Source organism: Pleurodeles waltl, chromosome 6 (assembly GCF_031143425.1).
Source record: "Pleurodeles waltl isolate 20211129_DDA chromosome 6, aPleWal1.hap1.20221129, whole genome shotgun sequence".
In the NCBI taxonomy this organism is placed as follows: domain Eukaryota; kingdom Metazoa; phylum Chordata; class Amphibia; order Caudata; family Salamandridae; genus Pleurodeles; species Pleurodeles waltl.
In genome coordinates, this window is record NC_090445.1 from 762,829,150 (window position 1) to 762,852,613 (window position 23,464).

At 43.2% G+C, this 23,464-nt stretch overlaps 1 protein-coding gene across 3 annotated transcripts in view; it reads left to right on the forward strand.

Moving 5' to 3' along the window:
- The window catches only part of ZDHHC6 (zinc finger DHHC-type palmitoyltransferase 6), a 175,535-nt gene that overhangs the window by 145,814 nt on the left and 6,257 nt on the right, over positions 1 to 23,464 (forward strand). For all 3 annotated transcript variants that reach the window (XM_069239390.1, XM_069239389.1, XM_069239388.1), the window contains 3 exons: positions 556 to 597; positions 10,440 to 10,585; positions 10,668 to 10,714. In XM_069239390.1, coding sequence (XP_069095491.1) covers positions 556 to 597; positions 10,440 to 10,585; positions 10,668 to 10,714 — 235 coding nt within the window. The remainder of the gene's footprint in view (positions 1 to 555; positions 598 to 10,439; positions 10,586 to 10,667; positions 10,715 to 23,464) is intronic.

Consider the following 23,464-nt stretch of genomic DNA (forward strand, 5'->3'; position numbering starts at 1 on the left):
TGGCTTTAGCGGGAACACATGGGCTTTGTTATTTCTAGGAAAAGCCAGTTAAGTGTTGGAAAAAGTATCCTATATCAGTAAACGCAACAGTAAATTACAAGTAGTAATTTGACATTGCAATTTAAGTATCAACACCATATGGCTTTTTAAGACAGGCCGCTTACCATGAGAACACCCGTAAATGAATAATACTGCTGATAAATTGCAATTAAAATTTCAGCACGAAATAGCTCTGTCCAGCATGCCTGTGAAATCACTAATCTTCCATTATCACATTAAGCACCAATCAGTTTATAATGCACCACTGAATACAAAATTTGATAAAGTATTGAATACATAGTGTCTATTTCCAAATTTGAGAACTGAGAAAGTGGAGGCTTTGGGAGAATCGCAGTGTAATCAAGCAGGTAAGCAGGGATTAATCTTTGAACCACATTTCCACTATAGTTTAGTTTAGTGGTAGCCCACATATATTTCCTACTATGTTCAGCTTGCAAAGTGGTAGGCTGGTTTGTCTAACATGCAGTTTTTGTTTTTGTTTTTGTTTTTTAACAGATGGAACAACTGAAACAGAAAGCAGATAAACGTGTGAGAAGTGTAAGTACTGCTTTGTAGGTGACTGACAACTTTAAATTGGTATTGCCTTTGTCGTTAGTGTTTGGCAAGCGTCTCTCACAAATCAGATTGTCATTAGCCCTAGATATACTTTGCTATTTGATTTGCTGTTAACATCAAGGATTTTTAACTTGGTTCCCCCTAGCTATAGACTCCACTGGTCCCTCTTGAATGTCACATCGCACATGTGCTAGACACTTAACACAGCGGACCTCTTCATTAGGCCTCTGTGATGTCTGGAGAATATGGCATCCCAGGCAGCAGCAGCAATTTACTCACACGTCAGCTGCACACCATACTCATTCACACACATTATTTTCATGCCAGCCGCGGACTGTCTTTGGGTATCCCACATCCAAATTCTCTCTAGGGGGATCTCCAATCATGCCCCTCTTCTCCTCTGGCTTGGGTCGACCACAGACGCGCTGCGCCTAATGTGGCGACTCGATACATGGTATCTTCAAGATGAAAACTACACACAGCCACTGGAACACAAATTGAAGTCTTACTTCCTAATAAATGACAGCTCACTGCGCTCTGCTGATACTCTTTGAGTGGCCAGTAAAGACACAATTAAAGGGTATGCCAAAGGCAAGATTAGGGAGAAGGAGCAATCCCAAACCCATCGAATGAGCCGATTGGGAGGACCCGATTGAAGGCTTGCACTGTTAGTTTTGGAGGCGCATCTTCCCACTGATCTACAAGGTGATACTTGTTGTCAACTTGAATTGCTACACAAAGAGATCTGCCTTTTGTTGATCGAGGTGCAAAACAATTGTGGCGTACCTCGACCACTCAAGTTTATGGATGGGGGGACAAAATTTGCATGCTGCCATACAGGTTTGCCACCCAGACTTAAGCAACCAGAGTGATACCTGAGATTACGGATGAACATGGGTGCATTATCGCACCCTTAACTGCATAACCCAGACATTTGTGACCCACTACTGGTGCCTTTATGCCGCACCCCCTAAAACCAAGATCGATCACGACCCTTCCACGTCTGTCACACTCTGAAATTCAGAAAACAGACCACCCCTATGAGCTGAAGAGATTGACGGAGGAATATCCGCAATGACATTGGGGAAAATTCCCGGCCTGACGGGTTCCCCATGGAACATTGTGCTTCATTTAGAGAAATTCTCATCCCGGATTGCTATAAATCCTTTCCACCCAAAATAGATACCGTCACAATCTTCATCTGCCTTTTGTGCGGACTATCATCCAGTTTCACTTAGAAATGGGGAAGTCAAGATCCTTGCCACCATTTTGACCACTCGCCTCAAAACCATCCTTCAGACCCTCATCCACCCAGAATAATGTGGCTTCATACCGGCTCGGAGTGTGAGGCACTGCCCCCGCTGACTACATGCTGCCCTCAACCCTGCCCTCAGCCCTCAGCACCTACTTACACCTCAGTTAGCTCTTCTCATTGATTTTGAGAAGGCGTTTGACTATGTGGATTAGGGGTATCTGGACATAGTCCTTCAGAGAGCCGGAGTTGAACTTCACTTCCGCCGACTCGTCAACACTCTTTAACCGCACGGCGTGCGTCCAGATTAATGACATAGTATCTGATGCCTTTCCCATTTGACGGGGGACTTGGCAAGGATGTCTACTGTCCCCCTTTCTTTTCGCGCTTGCGATAGAACCCCTTGCTAGTCTCCGTCATTGTGACGCACAAGTGCAGGAATGGATGTGGGATACCCGACACGAGGACCACATACCTTTTATATGCAGATGATGCTCTCTTGTTCCTTGCCAACCCCAAAAAGAGTGGCCCCTGCTGTCTCTGGATTCTTCAGCTGTTCGGTGAGGCATCTGGCTTGCGACTTACCTTGGCAAAGTGAATGTTAGTGCCCCTGCCCCCATCGCAAAGTTGTGTTGATTGGCAGATGGATATACCTGTGCCTAGGAATATGGGTTGTACTACATCCCGAGTTCTCCTGGTCTTTGAACCTTGCTCCAATGACCATACGTGCTAAAGAAGACCTTAGGAAATGGCAATAGCTTCCCCTCAATGTAATGGGAAGAATAGCCCTCTATGAAATGATGGTGCCACCGAGATATCTTCACGTCCTCCAGAATCTTCTTTTGTCAATACCCCGGCGTTGGTTCCAGGATATGGACACAATGGCCAAGTCATTCCTATTGAATAATTCTAGACCACGGCTGGCAGTGGTGGTCTGGGCATGGCCAATCTCTGCCTCTTCTATCTAGCCTCACAGCTAGGATGGTTGGACCTCTCCTATCAGGTGGAGCTGGCCTCACTGGACTTTAACCAGATCATGGCAATGCTATACGGAGCCCAGGTCCCCCTCTGCTTCCTCAAGTGACCTGAGTGGTGTTCTTGGGGTGGAGCGAGGGGCTCCATCATACTAAGTGGGACCTTAAACCCACGCTTAAGACCCCTCTTTGGCATGTCTTTGGCTGCAGGAGTTGGCAGCACTAGAAGGCTTTACGAAATGGGATAATAAATTTGATATCATCCACGTGGGAGATGGGTGGACGAGGGTCACATATGTATTCCCCCTTTGGGAGCTTCAAGACACAAAAACACAGATTTTGTCACATTTTTGTAAATATCCGCAATTAAGACATGCACTTTATACACTTGTGATACTATACCATGTGATACTGTCATCCCAGAATTCAGTCTCCTAGAGGCTAAACTTCTCATGGGTGCGATGGGGAAAGGAGGCACCTCCAAAATCTATTGTACTCTAATTAATAATTGCCCCTGACACACTGAACCACCTCAGGGCTCGATTGGAGGGCCGGCTGGGAACCCTGGAAGACGCCGACTGGTGAGACGTGTTAACGGTAACTTGTGTCTTAAAGATCCAGGCCCCCCCTGGTAGAAACCTATTATCTTTACTGTGCCTCCCTTACTTCTGATTGTTTGCATAGGGCAGGCCTTCTCCCGAGTCCCGCCTTTTCCAGATGTTCTCAAACTCCTTCCGACTTATACAATGTGGTCTGGTTCTGTCCGACGATATAGACTTACTGGACTGCCACTGTGGGGGACCTGCCTGCTTTACTTGCCCTTTCACCACTGTAGTTAGTGCTGGGGGTCCTGGAGGGTGTGGGAGGAACACGGGCAGATCAGGCGTTCCTGGGAATGGCCATCATGGTGACTAGGCACTATATTGCAGCCCGCTGGAAGAGTACCGTCCCCCCTACCTTGTTGCAGGGGCAGCGCGAAGTAAACTAATGTGCACAACAAGATAAAACAGTTTGAGGCCTGAGGTTGCCCCTCTAAACACAAGCGAATTTAGGGAAATGGTGGGAACACGTGAAATAGAATCTACCTACGTGTGGGATTTTTCTCTGTTTTATTGTTCTGAGAGATGCTTTTCATGCTTATGGTGCTTGTCTCACCGTCATGTATTTTGTAACTTGGTGTCATCTCCAATCTACCAATTCTCTGTGATCGTAAATGAGTCTGTTTTCTCATATCAAAGGTCAATAACATTGTTTAGCAAAAAAAAAAATCAAGTATTTATTGTGTACAGCCGCTACCCACTAGAGTGTTATCTGAAATTAATTGAGCTTTTTACAAGAGGTACTTCAGTGAAAATAAGTAACCAAGAATACCTGTGTTCTCTCCAATGGGCAAAACGACCATAAGCCATACAGCAATACGTGTCCTGTCATCAGTGCGAACTAGAACTCACTTGGTGCCTCGCTAAGCCCGACACCACCATCTTGATAGAACGTGTCCAACTTAAAGGCCACCTCTTTTCGTTTCAAATCTTGTTCCTAAGGCCGTGAAAGCAACAATCCTAGAAGCCATTTTATACAGAAACCCCCTGCTTAGCAGTACCTGACAGTTGACAAATACCCTCTGGGACTAATCTCTGCACTAAGAGACCATTCCAAATGAGGAGGAAGGCAAGACGCCAGTTTTGGTAAAGAAACTACACACCTGCAGTTCCAAAAGCACAGGTGGCATTAAAGTGTATTTCTGATTTGATATTGAAATTACAGCTTTACCTGAGAAAATCTCCATTTTATGTAACTCAACAGAGACTTAAATAATTTGCCAGAAAAGTGTTATTTACCTCACATGAGCTTGGAGAAGAATGTCTGGACACAGTTGTGATGGCATCGGCAAACGGTGTGGTCCCACTTGGCATTCTTGCACCTCAACCCTTATTCCCCAGTCAATAACTGTAATGCTAGCAGCGCGTCTTGAACACTGAAATTGTAGTTGTTCATCTCCGCTGAACTCAGCAGGTCGGTAATCCATCATTCCACAAGGTTTGCTTAAACTGGGTGACCATGACCTTGCAACGAATAAATAATGAATAGAAGACCTCCTGCCTAAATACAGTGTCATTGGTTGTACCACCTACAACATAGCGTATTCTTTTGACAATATAAAAAAAGACCGGGAACAAAGAAGTTGGTTCTTTTGACAAACTGCTGGAAAAAACATTCTGAACAGGATTACCTAACCTATCCAAGATGCTAACCTGTGGTGGGCTTATACTGCCATCAGAAAAGCTAGCTTCCCCAATAAGAGATAAAGAGGACTTTTCTCTCCCATAATGGAGTGAATTATTGAGTTCTGCGGTTTGGCTCCTAGAATCTGTGTGTAGTTGTAAAACCGCATGCCATTGGCCCACAATCATACCAGCACCTGAATAGTGTCCAACCACTGTAGCTACACGAAAAGAGATAATAGCCTGAAGGGCAATGTCTGGTTGAAAGAAAAATGAAAACAAGCAACCCATCAGGCCACACTGGATTGTAAGCCTTTGTCCTTCCAGTTGTGCAGAATTCCCTAATGAAATCCTAAACTTCTGTCAGTAGAGAGCTGCCTAGATTGCTTCGAAATGTACCAGACCACTAGATGAAGTGATCCATGAAGATGTATGTGCCTGATCTTCCATTCAGACCACCATGTCCCACATTTTAGTGAGCAGCCAAAAAAAGCTGATCTTTGAAGAGCACTGGCAGCGCTAAATACTGTGGTTTACTTAGCTAGTCCAGAGCCGTTATAGTTATGCTGCTATTGGTATCTGGATTATCGGGCCATTCTAGGATTTGTAGTTTGTACTAGCGAGTTAAAAAGTTTTGTTTCAAGGCTGATTATCGTTTAGGCCATAATAGACGCAGCAAGTTAATCTAGTATTCTTGGAGTGACCTAAATTTAATGACAAAAGATATACATAGGAAAAAATGTAAGCATATTTTTCTGCTTATTTAACTCCCTGCTTGGCACATCACCATCTCCCAAATTTGATCACGTCTGACACTCCATCTAGAAAAGTTTATAGTGAGAGGAAAGGACAAACGTGGATTTTCTTAACACCCATTTAAATGACTTTATCGAAGGAGGGGGTGAGATAAAGTACAGAACACAGCAAAACTAAACTGCTGCTGCCCAGCACGTCACAAACATTACAATTCATGCAGGTTACAGCAAAATAGATTAATTATAATCGAAAAGGTGAACACTTGTAGTACTGAGAAAATGAAGTGGAAGGCGAAATGGGCGTAATTAAATGCATGTCAATTCCAATACCGCATTCACCGGGGAGTGGAACGACTCGAGCTGTGGAAAACATACATCTTTTAGTTTCAAATTTCCCGTTGTAAGGGCTTTTCCTGTCCTAATTTGTTGATGTGAATTCTCTTCAGAAACGTCCATTCTTCAGTTTCAGATTTCTCAATATAAGGGCTTTTTTGCCCTCGTTTGTTGAAAGGGTTCTCTTGAGGCTCTTAAAGTCACTCATTATGTTACTTCAGGCCTGTTTTTTGTCTGACATCGAATCCAAAGTTTTATTATGGGGTGCTTCCCAGAGTTCATGTCCATTGGACTTTGGCATGTTGGTATTGATTAATAAATCTGCATATTGCTTATCAGCACATTTAATTTCCTATCTTTTTATTGGTGCTTTTTGAGGCTTCAGAATTAAAATGTTGTCATCAACTCTGCAAGAATAGAAGTTGGCCGGAAGGAGATTGTGAAGCATCATCTTAGTTGGGTGTTAAAGGCAGTTTTGCCTATGTCTTTCATTGCTTCCTGATCCCTTATTCCTTCTGAGCCCTGAAACGTGACTAGTCTGTGTCCTCTAGCTTATTTTTTATTTTTGGTCTATTGATGAGCCCCTTGATTCTTTCATGTTCTGTAGTTCCTTGTGCAGTTTCTTTCTCCTTTCTCTCAGCTTCCACTTGATCTCTGTGGAGAGACTTCTCCCTCCAGCCTATCTACCCAAGTTTTTCTGCAGGAGGCTAGAGGTCTAGTCCTCTCTGTCTGTTAAGCATAACATTTCCAGTGCCAGAACCCCATTTGCAGGGCCACTGGGCAAGCAGGAATTACTGTGACCAACCGTGGTGGTTGAGGCGTTTTACTGCTGATGTCCCGGGACTCGTCCTAGTATGGACTCTGAGCAACTAAGCCAAGTACGCCTTCAGCACTTGGATCTTAGCACTGATTTAACAGTCCAAGACTTCTGTGGGAGAAGGTTTGTGGAAGGCGAGCGCAGACTCTCCACTCAAAATACATTAACCAACCCAATCAAATGATTGTCCAGTCAAATACTTGCTTTTATTTTAAAAGAGTATCTGCTATCACAAAGTACAATAGAACACACTGCAAACAATATACACAGCCTTCTTGAGGCAAGCCTACTGGCATTACCTGTGTCAGCTTTACAGTCCCACTTCCTCTATGATGGTAGATGGTTATTTCCCATTGACATGTGGGGACATCCAAGCTAGGCCCTGCTCAGTCATTTAAGTCTCAGAAGGTCTGTAGAGGTTCTTTAGTAAGATCCCAGATTCCCCACGCTGGAGCGTGTCAATTCAGATCCAGTTCCCCATGTACTGGCGGCCAATGAGTTAGTCTTACACGCTCTGGCGGAGTGGGGGTTCAAAGTCCCCAGATGCCCCTCGGCAGCATGGGTGTGCCCTAATGGCAGGATGCTGCTGTAGTGGCAGCAGTCATCGTGTGCCCTCCTCCTATGCTGTACGTTTCTTTTGGGACTCTTGGCCAGCTCTCTGGTGCTCCTGGACTTGTACTTCAGCCATCTGTCTGATGGATTATTACGCCAGCTTCACAGCATCTGTGGCAGGGTTTATACCCGAAATTCTAATGATAATCAAATGGAAAAATCTTCCTGCTTGTTGTCTTTGAATAAGCTTCAGAACATGCATGAAAGCCCCCCTTTCATTACTTGTTAACATGCTCCTTCGCAAAGAGCTGAGAACTGTGCTGCGAGCAAAAATACATATTTTTCTGTGTATTTGGTAGCGTTAGGAATTTGGAATATGCAGACAAATATGCTCAAAATTAGCTGCCACTGCCAAGGTCCCCCTCTCCAAAGCGGATATGTCCACCCCCCCCCTTCCTCTTGTGGTCACGTGTAGTCTTTATAGTTAGTTTTTTGCCTATAGGCAAGGCTTAAAACTTCTTAGTATTGTCACATTCCTCCTTTTAAAAAAACTCTTGTTTTGATGCTTCAAATATTCATGTCTCCTTTGCCATCTGCTTCACTCATGCTGCCTCAGATCGGTGGCTTATACACACTGACTGTTCATCACTTGCATCCTACCTGACGTGTAGTTCATTTATACTAAGATGTCCTACAAAGTGCCTTACCTGTATGCACAGTCGAAAGCAGATCAGACAGCCTATGGGCCTCATTACGACCCTGGCGATTATGAGACCGCCAGGGCCATGGTGGAGGTCGGACCGCCACCAAAGCAGCAGTCCAGCCTTTGGATTACGACCATGGTGGAGCCGCCACAGTCGGACTGCCAACACCACTAGGTTGCGGCTAGTCTGGCGGTCTAGGCGGTTTCTAACCCGCCAGGGTGCCTGGGGATTACGACTCCCCAATCTGACAGCCTTTTCATGGCAGGTGGACTGCCATGGAAAGTCTAGCGGAATGGCGGAGTTGGGGGGACCCCATCGACAGCCCGTTGTGCTTTTCACTGCCCGAATTACGGGCAGTGGAAAGAGCGACGGGTGCTGCTGCACTGGCCACACCGCCACATTGCCTCCGGCTCTATGTCCGGTTTCATGACCCCCCAAAAAAAAAAAGCTGACCTGTGTGAGAGGGACTCCCTATTGGGCATGGTACTGCAGTTGATTAACCATTTTGATGCCTGTTTGAAGGTTTCTTTTCCAGTTCCAGGAGCCTATAACACATAACCAGTAGGTTCTCTATGGTGCTGCTATGGTTGCAAGTTCATCCTTCTGGTTAAGCATTAAGTAACCTCCTCCTGCCATTTTTATTGTTGGCTTACTTCACACTCCTCTAAGAGTTTGTGCCTCATTTTCCCTTAAGCATAGGGTACTTTTAGGTCTTCCTAGGAGTCCCCTTCTGGTGGTGCTAGTACCTTCAGCTGTGTATGCGTAGTTGTCATGTTCTTTTTCTTAGAGCTACTTTTTGCCTTGTCAGGGAATCTTTGTTATTTTAGGTGTGGGTTACACAGCAGCATCTAAAACGTTGCATACATCAGTACGCATCATTGGCATTCATGGATAATGCATTTTAATATGCATAAAAAGCTTGCATCAGAGTATTCACGCTCCCTCACAGCAATCAAGAAAAAGTTAATTTCTTTTTTTTAGTTTTGATGGGAAAACATTGTTTTCCTTCTGACAGTTACTTCAGAATTACAACCTAAGGGATCATTTGAAGCACTAGAATTATGTGCCCTTTTTTCAGCCAGGCTGCTTTTTAAGGCATCACCTATGTGTTTTTTATATTTTGCTCTACTTTTTGTATGTAGCACACTAGTTATCTTATGTTCTTCAGCGGCGGCTCCTCTGTCTCGGACTGGCCAAACACACATGCACATTGCGCTCTCTCCAGGCCAGTAATGTGTTGCTGGGCTGGAGAGAGCTGGCACAGGCTCCCAGTCTGCCTGGGAGCTTCGTGTCTGGGAGTGCTCCCAGCCAATCCTAACGCTGCTCTGAGCATCATCGGGATAGGCTGCAGGGCAGGCTGGGAGCCTGAGCCTGCAGTGACAAGGGAAAGAGGAGCGGCGGCAGAGCAGGTAAGATATATATATATATATTTTTTTTTATTAAATGTTTTTTTTTTAAGTTACTAGTGATTACCATTTGGTCATTTGTTTGAGAGTCTGTGCAAGAGGAATTGCCAGATTTGGTCTAATTTGGAGTCTGTTTACCTCTCACGACATCATTGCGAGTGGCATGAATATTCATGTGTGCTGGCAATTCTAGAAGCGGGAGCAAGGATAGAATGAGCAAAGTGCCTGTTGTTTGAAAGCGTCTTCGGGCAGTGTGAAGTCTGTCTGCAGTGCTCCACTGCTTTCTGAAAGGGGCGTTTCATGGGCACAGCATCCTCAACAAAACTCTCACAAGTGCCTAGAGGTGATTTTGTTGTCCTCAGCAGCCTCATTTAAGAGTATGCCAAAACAAATGTGCTGCTTTCGTTGCTCAGTGCGGTGAGGCACAGCAAAAGCTGTGCTGTTTTTATTACTAGTAATTTTGAATCACATTCCCAGCCATCCTCTTTTTCTCCCTCTTTTAGTATTCCACTCCCCCTTTCAATCGCCCACGTTCCGTCTCCTACTTTACCTCCACATCCCATTAGATGCACCACTCCCATACCAGTTACAAGAACACTTCTGTAGGACCGAATGCCGCTTGTAACAAATGCTCTTCTTTGTTATCGAACCTCCACCTCCTCATCTCTGCAATCTCACATCTGCCTTTTTACCCGAGCACTTTGGGAAACTGCATTATTAGGACTTTTTACTGCAGTGCCGCGCCTATCTAGAAATATGCATGGATCATGATCCTTAATCTAGTGCTCATCCTGGATGTTTGATTGTAGGTGCGGTACCGAGCCACAGAAGACTACAGTGGAGCCTGCTGCCCTGTGACCAAAGGCATCAAGACCTTTTTCACCACACCATGCACAGAGGAGCCCAGAATAGATCTGCAGAAGGGCGAGCTCATTCTCGCTACCAGAGGGTTGAAGTGCGTGAAGATTTAGACATTAGAAATATATTATGGATTGAAATTTGAAGCATGCGATCTAACAACCCTCTGTGTATTTCAGGCACTGGATGTACGGTGACCGGATTTTTGAAGATGGCACCCCGAAAGGTAAACGAAACATTAAAGGGATCAGTTTTTCAATAATGTACTTATCAAGACAGCCTTCATGAATATCTGTCCTCTGTAAGAAGCAATTTCCTTCACTGCTGACTCTGCCAGCACAAGAAGCTTCTCGTTTTGTTTGTTTCTGGTGCTAGTTTTGTTTCATTATAGCGCTTGCATCATGTCTACTTCTCTTCTTTCGTTCCATCAATTTCACAACTCCGCCACCAGCTACATGGATCTTTTTATCACCTTCTCCCCTTCACCGCAGATTGAGCCATAGCCATGTAAGACATGCAGACCTTGAATCCCCTCTAAATTAATTAACAAATTACTTTATACTACTTACGTCCAAAGCTTAGGAGCAGTGATATTCACAGTAGAGCCTTTTCCAGTAGTTAACGTCTAAATTTAATTGCCTCTTTCATCTGTAAATAAAGTCTCTGAAATAACGACTTTTAGAAACAAAATTATAATTAAAGTGAATGTAGCTAACAAAAGTAATACAATTAAAAAAACTGTTAAACATAAGTACTCCAGCACTTTGGATGAATTAGGTGGTTTTTTTTTCAAACATTTGTAGTTTCACTTGTAGTTTCAAGGGTATTTGCCTTTGCATTTTCTTCTATGAGCTGGGTTACTATGGTGTCGACTTCTTATAGTCTACAGTCCAGATTGGTCTGTGGAAATGTAGGTTTGTGGGTTTCCTGCACATTTTATTTACAAATTAACGTCAAATGTTTTCGGTTTTGAAATCTATCCACCGATTTTCTAGTCTGCTTGACTTTTCAGGCAGAGAGGAAGTGTTTAGAAACATCAGAAAGAAAGGAAGATTACCTGGTCTCATGGACGAGGAGTGTCATTGGTAGCTACTAATGTAGGGCCAGATGTTCATACCTTTATTTAAGGTTGTAAACACTGTGAATCGGAAATTGTGACGGCAAAAAAGGTTATTTTTTGTATGTACCAAAGTTTTACAGATTACTAAAATGTGATGGCAACTGGCTACTGATAAGATGTTTGCATGGGACGGATATACTGAGTTTGCATACAGTGTATCAGTGGTTTGTGACCATAATTCTGATTGCAAACAAATGAAAAGTTACCAACTTGGAAGTTGGGGTGGTAACTGATTAGCAAAGGGTAGGTGATTTGTGAATTTTTGTCAATGTTTCTGGGAAGTTGCCAGTGGTTTCAGAGCACCACAGCCACCTGTCAAATAATAGTAATTTAAAATGGGTCACAGACAAGGTTATCACTGACGTTTGCATGTCACCATCCCTGTTATTTTTTTTTCCTACAGGAATGAGTCGCTATTTGCCACCATCCTCGTGAATATTGAGAAAAGCCAACCTGCTACTCAGTCCTGTTCAAGGCTTTCCAAAAGTACCAATAAGTACATAAGTCAGTTTGCAAAATGCAGCATTGATTGTAAAAGGCTATTTTTTTTGCAACCAATATAATCGTACACCTGGCCCAAGGTGTAGCAACAACTCAGTCACTGACAAATAGTTTCATTACTTTTAATGCTGGTCAGCTGAATTGCAGGCTTATCTGAGCAGCAGTCACCTACATGGTTTTATTTGTTGGGAAGTGGTCTAAGCTGTCACCCAGTGATCGTTAACTTCCATTCTCCCTTGCTGGTATTCCAAACTTGCTCATATGCAAATTGTGGTAAGGGAAGGATGGATAGGAACTCCCATCTAAGGTCCCCAGGCATGGGGGAAGATGGGCAGTAGCAGGGAATGAGCTCCCCCTGTCCTCTTGGTGCACGTTTGCTCTGTGTTAAACGAAAAACATATCTTGACTTTAGTTAACATGACACTATTTCTGAAGATCTTTATTTTCCCTGTAAGATACATACAATAAGTGCAGCTTTTTAAAATTATTTTTCCTTAAATATGTGCACACGCCATAAAATGGTACTGGAGAAGAAATGTTTTCAAAATGTTTTACAAAAGCCAAGGCAATAATAATTCATCTGCGCAGAAAGCTAGATAACCTGTTGCAAACAGTGGAAGCCTGGGTTTGGAAATCCTGATTAAAATGTTAGTGTGGCAATATCTATTTGACTCATTTAATTGCTTCTGATAGTGTGACCACCAGAAGAGAGCATCCTTTTCTGAATTGCTTTGTTTTTGAAAGCAAGCTGTTTTCGGTGTAATTCCACACACAAATCTGCTGCAAGCCCCCAACGGGACTATCGGAAGAGGATAATAGGTAGACTTGTTTTTACTTTCAGTATTTGATAAAGCACCGACCTTGCTTCAGAGAGCAGCAAGCGTTTACAGTGTGTTTTTGTCACAGAATCCTCTTGAGTGGGCATGCTCCCCACTCCACCTAAACACAGATTCCTAGTCCGGGGCTGATGAGGAGGTGAGGGTAGAATATGTAACTAGAACAACACTAGATACCCTATGAAGCAGTTGGTTTTTCTGCATATGCTGTACATTGAGCATGTTGCTATTGCATAGCCATACCGACTAGAGATGGGATGATTTGTCAAGAATCTTGCATTTATTTGTTCAAGTGCCAAAGCTGAGATTAGAATCCAGGTCCCCGGATTCAGAAAATTGACCATTAGATCAGATGTTATCACCTACAGTGCTATCATTCTTGCTTGTACAGCAGCCAGATGTGCACGTTACTGAAATGGTGAGTGGAATACAGGCTTTAGAGAAAGGATCAAACTCTTATGCAGGACAAGCAGACTCATTTTGATCCTCTCAATAAAACTGGCTGTTTGCCAAGTTTATTCTCCTCCATTTCACTTGAAACCTCATATACACTGTATTTCAGCTATCTAGTAGCTATTTTGTTTTTCTGTTTTGGAATGGTACTTGTAGGTCTTTGGGTGTGCATTCGTCCAAGTTAAAATCTCCCCTCATCCATCTTTTCCCCCCGTTTCATTTTGTGTTGTAAGATCACTTTTTGTCCGGTGTTTATATTGCCTTACTTTCTGTATTTACAATTTAAAACAGTTGCGGTTTTATTCAGACTACTTAGCAATCGTAGTCTCCGCTTCTAAATATGTTCTGATAATAAAAGGGCCACAGTAGAATACTTTAAAATCTATTAATTTCAAGTAGGTGTTCCGAAGTACTTCTACGTACTTCATTTTTTGCTTCTTACTGATTACTTTGTCTCACCACCAGGAAGATTCTTTTGGAGGCTCCGCTTCTTTTAGAAACCCGTGGCCTCTTTACGGTTGTTTTCTTTTCATTTGTCTGACCACATTGAAAACAGGTTTATCTCTAAGCTCCGCTGATCGCACCTTTTGTGTTGTCTTTTTGCAACACAGTCCCAAGTGTGTTCCTGCAGTGTTTGGTGGATCTTGGCATGGATGCGTAAATTCACGCCTCGTGGAGCACACTGCGGCTTAAAGCTAATTAGAGGGTTGCACTCAAAGTCTTGGTTAGGTGCTTGGGCATGTTTTAGAGTGTACTCGAGAGCCTCCTCAGAATGAGATCCTGGCTGGGAGCCTTCCTGTTGTGGGACTTCTGCCATATGAAGAATCGTACGTATCCTGTGGCAGAACACAAGTACTGCAGGCAAGCTCCAGCAAAAACACACGCCGTGGTTAGGAACACGGACACATGTCTGAAACGTATGGATTTGTTTGTTGATTTATATTTTTACCATAACAGCCTCTGGATCTCTTTGTGGGAAGGATTGTTTTTGTGATCTGAGACCGAAAGGTGTAAAATTTAACATCTTCAATAACTACCAAAAGGTAGTATACGTTATGCAGTATTAGGAGCACGCCGGTAGGTGGCAGGCAAGTCACGGAAATGAATAACTAGCCACTTGTAACATTACATATTGAAAGAAAAAATATCTGAATAAAAGTATTTAAAAACCTTTTAATATGTAGAGGCAGTTAAACATTTTTCATATGAAAGTGAAAAGATAAAAGGTATCTCAACTGAAGCAATTGTGACACCCACGAATCTTCTCTTAGTGTTCGTCTTTGGGTCTGCCCCTCTCTCTTGTATAAATAAATGGTTGACTGTTTTCATCTCTGAAAGTTTGACACCATTCCTGATCCTACTTTCACAGTTTCCAAATGGGATGTCTGGGGGGGCTGTTCATTTTGACATAGAAACGCAGCACTACGTTCGTACACAATGCATACTTGTTTGGGTTTTGTTACTAACCTCTAGGATAGACTTTAGTCCTGTTAACTTACAAAGCAGACCCTTGAGGTTTTCGAGTCTTTTTTTGTCCTAATATGGTCAAGAGCAACTCCCTGTAATCCTATATTCTATATATTTGTACAAGAGATTGAGCAATGTGAACGTATCTAGAATAAGACAAACAACGGGGCTGGATTTTTCAGGGTAGCCTATATAATCTCTGTTGAACGGAGGGCTTTTTCAGATGCCTGTTGTCGTCTTTAATACGTGGGAGAGTTGATGTTTGGATTAAGGCTTGAACCATTACTTGACTCTTGCAGTAAAGCAACTGGAAGATTAACTTTGTGGTAGCTGTATTCATGACTCCCTGGGAGGACAGTGGCTTGTATGTGAATATATGAACGATAAGATAAATGCCGTTACAGGTAAATATCTGGCTTCTTTTACACTGCAGGAGTTTAACTGCTTCCCATGAAACACAGCTCTATTCATTTTTTTCTCCCAAGTCGAATGTCAGTGCTGCCTAGGTCCTATATCATATCCACAGCTTTTGAGCGATTTCAGACTTGGGCGCAAGGGGGTAAAATTTGTAGCTTTCACGATTTTTGTTAATTGGAAGTGATTTCTGTTTCATGTTCCGTGGGGATCCAATTGGCTCCTTATTAGCTTCTTATTAGCTGCAGTTGCACATGGTCTCATCAGCATCTTGTTTCAGTGGGCGTGATGTCTACACCTGGACGGCTTTCTTTCGGGACATACTACAAAATGTACTCGATCACGGCCAATATTGGCAGGCCAGTGTGAGTCGAGTTTAAAAAGACAAAATTCGCTTGGCCAGTTGTTATTTTTCTGTCTGTTTACATAAGTCTGACTGCTTTTGCAGCACCCTCACTTGTGTTGGTTCACAACTAGCTATGCTTGTCACTTTACTTCGAGTGACTGCGAACAAGACCGTTCCCTTGTTTCTTATTGAGAAGAGTGGGGTATCACTCTTTCAGCTATATGGCTAAGTCGACCAAAATCATCTAGAAACTCCATTGTTAATATATATATATATATATATATTTAAAACAAGAAGAAGGGATGGAGCACTCACGGGTACTTTAGATCCAATTTATTGCGCCACAGACGCGTTTCAGCATTCTTTGCCTTTCTCAATGTGATTTGCGCAAAAATGAAAGAAAAAACAGTCACCTGAGCAGCCTTTAAATAAATTACTCCATACTTTAAGTGAAAAGACAGATGACGGACTCGCATTTGCTTCTTCAACCATTGTCATCACGGTGCCGCCATCACTCTGTGTGTGTTGTACTCATTATTTCAAATGTGATGCCCGTGCTTTCATATTCTGCAGTAGAGGTCACCCCTTTAAATGGGTACAGGTCATTACACAGTGCCAAGTTTACAAAAAGCCCAGAGAAATAATGCTTTCCACTTTGCCCAGCAGTTCGAGTTTTTCTTACTTGTCAAGTTGATATATAACAGAATCAAACATCCCTCGTTTGCCGCAATTTGCCTCTTTAGAAACATCACATGCCTCAAAGCGCCAATTTAGTAATCAGAGCCTTCACATTATAGTAATGTGTGACATTATGTCAGTCGATATGGCATTCCTTTGGCAAGCGGTGGTTCTGGCATTATTGATTTAAATTCCTCACCAAAGTCCACTAAAAAATGCTGAACTCTTGACGGGTGTATCCATTGTGTGCAAGTGGCAGCACATAATTCATTTAAAACAAGAAGAAGAGATGGAGCACGCACGGGTACTTTAGATCCAATTTATTGCGCCACAGACGCGTTTCAGCATTCTTTGCCTTTCTCAATGTGATTTGCGCAAAAATGAAAGAAAAAACAGTCACCTGAGCAGCCTTTAAATAAATTTGACTGTTTTTTCTTTCATTTTTGCGCAAATCACATTGAGAAAGGCAAAGAATGCTGAAACGCGTCTGTGGCGCAATAAATTGGATCTAAAGTACCCGTGAGTGCTCCATCTCTTCTTCTTGTTTTAAATGAATTATGTGCTGCCACTTGCACACAATGGATGCACCCGTCAAGAGTTCGGCATTTTTTAGTGGACTTTGGTGAGGAATATAAATATATATATATATATATATATATATATATATATATATATATATATATATGTGTGTTCGATGGCATGTGTAGCTGCAGATACACATGCTTTGCACATCCCGCCATCTAGTGTTGGGCTCGGAGTGTTACAAGTTGTTTTTCTTCGAAGAAGTCTTTTCGAGTCACAAGATCGAGGGACTCCTCCCCTTTCGGCTCCATTGCGCATGGGCGTCGACTCCATCTTAGATTGTTTTTTTTCCGCCATCGGGTTCGGACGTGTTCCTTTTCGCTCCGTGTTTCGGTTCGGAAAATTAGTTAGAATCTCGGAAAAATAGACGGTATTGTTTGCGTTTGGTATCAGGTTAGTTACAGCTGATCGACACCGACTTTTGAAGAGCTCCGGTGGCCCTTAGGGTTTTTTTCGATTCCCCGTCGGGGCCTGGTCGGCCCGGCCACGTGTCTCTTCAGGGCTGATGGAACGGACCCCATACCGCTTCTGCCCAAAATGTCACAACAATTATCCGTATACAGATCAGCACCTGGTCTGTAACCTGTGTTTGTCTCCAGAACACAGAGAAGATACTTGTGAAGCCTGTCGAGCGTTTCGGTCGAGGAAGACATTAAGAGACCGAAGAGCGAGAAGACTGCAAATGGCGTCGGCGCCGACAGGACAAAGGCATTTGGAGGAGGAAGAAGAAACCTTCTCCACCCAGGAGTCTGACTCGGACGAGCTCGATCCCGAAGAAACGCCTAAAACCGTGAGTAAGACGTCGAAACATAAAACCCACGAGAAGACCACAAAAGCCCAGGGGACGCCACCGCCAACAGGCCATGGCTTAACCCGAAAAATAGGTGACCGATCATCGGCACCGAAAAAGGGCACGCTTGTGTCGAAGTCATCCGACTCCGGTCGAGATACCGGCACACAGCAATCTCGGGCCTGAGACAGCGGCTCTGAGCAAGTTCGGCACCGAGACAGTGGCATCGAAATGGGTCGGCACCGAGAGACCACGACGCCGAAAATAAAGAAAGTGTCGTCGGTGCCGAAAAAGGCTGCCGAAAAGGTTTCCATTCCGAAACATCCAGCCTCTGAACTGAAATCAGGTTCCTACACAGAGGAACAGGGATTGTCCTCCCAAATGCAAGGACATAAGTTCGGACAAGAACTAGAATCAATGGAGCCAGACTACACTAAAAGGAGGCTCCACATTCAAAAGGACACATGGAAGATAAACACTCTTCCTCCAATTAAAATGAAAAGAAGACTTTCCTTTCAAGAAAAGGACAAGCAGCCACAGGCAAAGGTGGCAAGACAAACAACTTCACCACCATCTCCACCACCATCAATGCACACATCACTGGTAGTCACTCCACCACTGATGCAATCCCCAACTCATACTGCAATGAGTCAAGATGATCCCGACGCATGGGACCTTTATGATGCGCCAGTATCGGATAACAGCCCAGACTGTTACCCAGCGAGACAGTCGCCACCTGAGGACAGTACATCCTACACGCAGGTGGTCTCAAGAGCAGCGGCTTTTCATAATGTCACCTTGCATGCAGGACCGATTGAGGATGACTTTCTGTTTAATACACTATCCTTCACTCATAGCCAATACCAGAGCTTACCTATGCTACCTGGAATGCTAAAACACTCCAAACAGGTGTTTCAGGAGCCTGTGAAGGGCAGGGCCATAACCCCAAGAGTGGAGAAAAAGTACAAGCCACCGCCTACAGACCCTGTGTATATCACGCAGCAATTAACACCAGACTCTGTGGTAGTAGTGGCAGCTCGCAAGAGAGCAAACTCTCACACCTCGGGAGACGCACCACCTCCAGACAAGGAGAGTCGCAAATTCGACACTGCAGGGAAAAGGGTTGCAGCACAGGCAGCAAACCAATGGCGCATTGCCAACTCACAAGCACTTCTGGCAAGATGTGATAGGGCTCATTGGGACGAAATGCAGCACTTCATAGAACACTTACCCAAAGAGTTCCAAAAAAGGCCAAAACAAGTGGTGGAGGAAGGACAAAGTATCTCAAATAATCAGATACGGTCAGCAATGGATGCAGCAGATACAGCTGCAAGGACAGTAAATACTGCAGTAACAATAAGGAGACACGCATGGTTGCGTAAGTCAGGATTCAAGCCGGAAATACAACAAGCTGTACTGAATATGCCTTTTAATGGATAGCAGTTGTTTGGGCCGGAGGTGGACACTGCTATCGAAAAACTTAAAAAAGACACTGATACGGCCAAAGCCAGGGGCGCACTCTACTCCCCACAGAGCAGAGGCACATTTCGCAAAACACAGTTTAGAGGGGGGTTTCGAGGACAAGCTACAGAACCCACAACCTCACAAACAAGGCCCACTTATCAAAGCCAATATCAGCGGGGAAGTTTTCGGGGGCAATATAGAGGGGGACAATTCCAAAAGAATAAAGGAAAGTTCCAAGGCCCCAAAACTCCTCAAAACAAGCAGTGACTTCCAAGTCACAAATCCCCAACACATAACACCTGTGGGGGGGAGACTAAGCAATTTTTACAAACATTGGGAGGAAATAACAACAGACACTTGGGTACTTGCAATTATCCAGCATGGTTATTGCATAGAATTTCTCAGATTCCCTCCAAATGTCCCACCGAAAACACACAATATGTCAAAACAACACATGGATCTTCTAGGACTAGAGGTCCAAGCATTGCTACAAAAAGGAGCAATAGAATTAGTACCAATTCAACAGAAAGGAACAGGAGTTTACTCTCTGTACTTTCTCATACCCAAAAAGGACAAAACACTGAGACCTATATTAGATCTCAGAACATTAAATACCTACATCAAATCAGACCACTTTCACATGGTGACATTACAAGACGTAATCCCACTGCTCAAACAACAAGACTACATGACAACCCTAGACCTAAAGGATGCATATTTCCATATACCAGTACATCCTTCACACAGAAAGTACCTAAGATTTGTATTCCAAAGGGTACATTACCAATTCAAGGTGTTGCCATTCGGAATAACAACTGCGCCAAGAGTTTTTACAAAATGCCTGGCAGTAGTAGCTGCGCATATCAGAAGGCAGCAAATACATGTGTTCCCGTACCTAGATGATTGGTTAATCAAAACCAACACACTAGAAAGGTGTTCACAACACACAAAGTACGTCATAGAAACCCTACACAAACTAGGTTTCTCAATCAATTACACAAAGTCACACCTTCAGCCGTGTCTGACACAGCAATACTTAGGGGCAACAATCGACACAGCAAAAGCGATTTCAACTCCAAGTCCACAAAGAGTGCAAGCATTTCACAGTGTAATACAGGTCATGTATCCAACCCAAAGAATACAAGTCAAAATAGTAATGAAACTCCTAGGCATGATGTCCTCATGCATAGCCATTGTCCCAAACGCAAGATTGCACATGTGGCCCTTACAACAGTGCCTAGCATCACAATGGTCACAGGTACAGGGTCAACTTCTAGATCTAGTGTTGATAGACCGCCAAACATACACCTCGATTCAGTGGTGGAACAATATAAATTTAAACCAAGGGCATCCTTTTTAAGACCCAGTGCCTCAATACGTAATAACTACAGATGCCTCCATGATAGGCTGGGGAGCACACCTCAATCAACACAGCATTCAGGGACAATGGGACTCTCGGCAAAAACAGTTTCACATAAATCACTTACAACTATTGGCAGTATTTCTAGCGTCAAAAGCATTTCAACCAATAATAAGCCACAAACACATTCTTGTCAAAACAGACAACATGACAACGATGTATTACCTAAACAAACAAGGAGGGACACACTCAACACAGTTGTGTCTCCTGACACAGAAAATATGGCATTGGGCGATACACAACCACATTCGCCTAATAGCACAGTTCATTCCAGGGATTCAGAATCAGTTAGCAGACAATCTCTCTCGGGATCACTAACAGATCCACGAATGGGAGATTCACCCCCAAGTACTACACACTTACTTCCAAAATTTGGGAACACCACAAATAGACTTCTTTGCAACAAAAGAAAACGCAAAATGCAGAAACTTCGCATCCAGGTACCCACAAGATCAGTCTCTGGGCAATGCGTTATGGATGAGTTGGTCAGGGATATTTGCATACGCTTTTCCCCCTCTCCCACGCCTTCCATATCTAGTAAACAAGTTGAGTCAAAACAAACTCAAACTCATACTCATAGCACCAACTTGGGCAAGACAACCTTGGTACACAATACTACTAGACCTCTCAGTAGTGCCTCATATCAAACTACCAAACAGACCAGATCTGTTAACTCAACACAATCAACAGATCAGACACCCCAATCCAGCATCGCTGAATCTAGCAATTTGGCTCCTGAAGTCTTAGAGTTCGGACACTTAGACCTTACACAGGAATGTATGGAAGTCATAAAACAAGCTAGAAAACCAACCACAAGACATTGCTATGCAAATAAGTGGAAAAGGTTTGTTTATTATTGCCACAATAATCAAATTCAACCCTTACACGCATCTGCTAAAGACATCGTAAGCTACTTGCTACATTTGCAAAAGTCAAAACTAGCTTTTTCATCCATTAAGATACATCTTACCGCAATTTCAGCTTACCTGCAAATTACCCACACAACTTCACTATTTAGGATACCAGTCATAAAAGCCTTTATGGAAGGCCTAAAAAGAATTATACCACCAAGAACACCACCAGTTCCTTCATGGAACCTCAACATTGTCTTAACACGCCTCATGGGGCCACCCTTTGAGCCTATGCACTCATGTGAAATGCAATATTTAACATGGAAAGTTGCAATTCTAATTGCCATCACATCTCTAAGAAGAGTAAGTGAAATCCAAGCATTTACCATACAAGAACCATTTATTCAAATACACAAGCATAAAGTAGTTCTACGGACAAATCCAAATTGTTTTCCAAAAGTCATATCACCGTTCTACTTGAATCAAACAGTAGAACTACCAGTGTTCTTCCCACAACCAGATTCTGTAGTTGAGAGCACTACATACATTAGACATCAATAGCGTTAATGTACTACATTGACAGAACCAAACAAATTCGGAAAAAAAACAATTATTTGTTGCTTTCCAAAAACCTCATTCAGGAAATCCAATTTCAAAACAAGGCATTGCCAGATGGATAGTTAAATGCATTCAAACCTGTTATCTCAAAGCAAAGAGACAACTGCCTATTACACCAAAGGCACACTCAACTAGAAAGAAGGGTGCTACTATGGCCTTTCTAGGAAACATTCCAATGACTGAGATATGTAAGGCAGCAACATGGTCTACGCCTCATACGTTTACCAAGCACTACTGCGTGGATGTGTTAACAGCACAACAAGCCACAGTAGGCCAGGCAGTACTACGAACTTTGTTTCAAACAACTTCAACTCCTACAGGCTGAACCACCGCTTTTGGGGAGATAACTGCTTACTAGTCTATGCACAACATGTGTATCTGCAGCTACACATGCCACCGAACGGAAAATGTCACTTACCCAGTGTACATCTGTTCGTGGCATGAGACGCTGCAGATTCACATGCACCCACCCGCCTCCCCGGGAGCCTGTAGCCGTTTCGAAGTTGATCTTGAACATCTGTAAATTTGTAAATATATCACCTTAAACTACATTATGTACATACATGTTTACTCCATTGCATGGGCACTATTACTGTAATACATAACTCCTACCTCACCCTCTGTGGGGTAAACAATCTAAGATGGAGTCGACGCCCATGCGCAATGGAGCCGAAAGGGGAGGAGTCCCTCGATCTTGTGACTCGAAAAGACTTCTTCGAAGAAAAACAACTTGTAACACTCCGAGCCCAACACTAGATGACGGTATGTGCAAAGCATGTGAATCTGCAGCGTCTCATGCCACGAACAGATGTACACTGGGTAAGTGACATTTTCCATATATATATATTAAACAGGCAACATTTAAAATCACTAGTTATTTTATCTCTGACCCATTTAAACATTTTCCAGCAAGATGGGCAAATACGTTGCAATTCATAACGTGGTCAGTGCACTCCTTAAACATTTGTCCACAGCTTAATGTTTGAGTGTGAAATTGTGTTTTGTTTATGAAAATTTAAACGGGTAACTGCGAATAAGTTCACAGACCCTGCTGGATCTACGCTTATTTACACCTCTTTACTTTTTCCTCCAAAATGCTTCTTGTTCAAGTTGCTATGTAACGTTACCACATAAAACACAAGCATATAAAAACAGTTTTCAAGATTGAACCTCATGCAGGACTTTATTACAAAATAAACTTTATTAGTCAGATTATGGTAATCGCAACTGATTAACTTTAATTGTCAAATGTATTTTTCTCTGGCGGTGGACCTATATATCCCAGAACAGACAGATTAATTTCGAGCACAACTGGAGGAAAAACCTCTCTCATTCTACACTATTCAGTCACACCTGGTCATTTTCTAGTGCTGCTACAGGCACACAAGGTTGCGTCATGCTTCTCTCACACGGCGCACCAGGTTCACTAGGGAAGA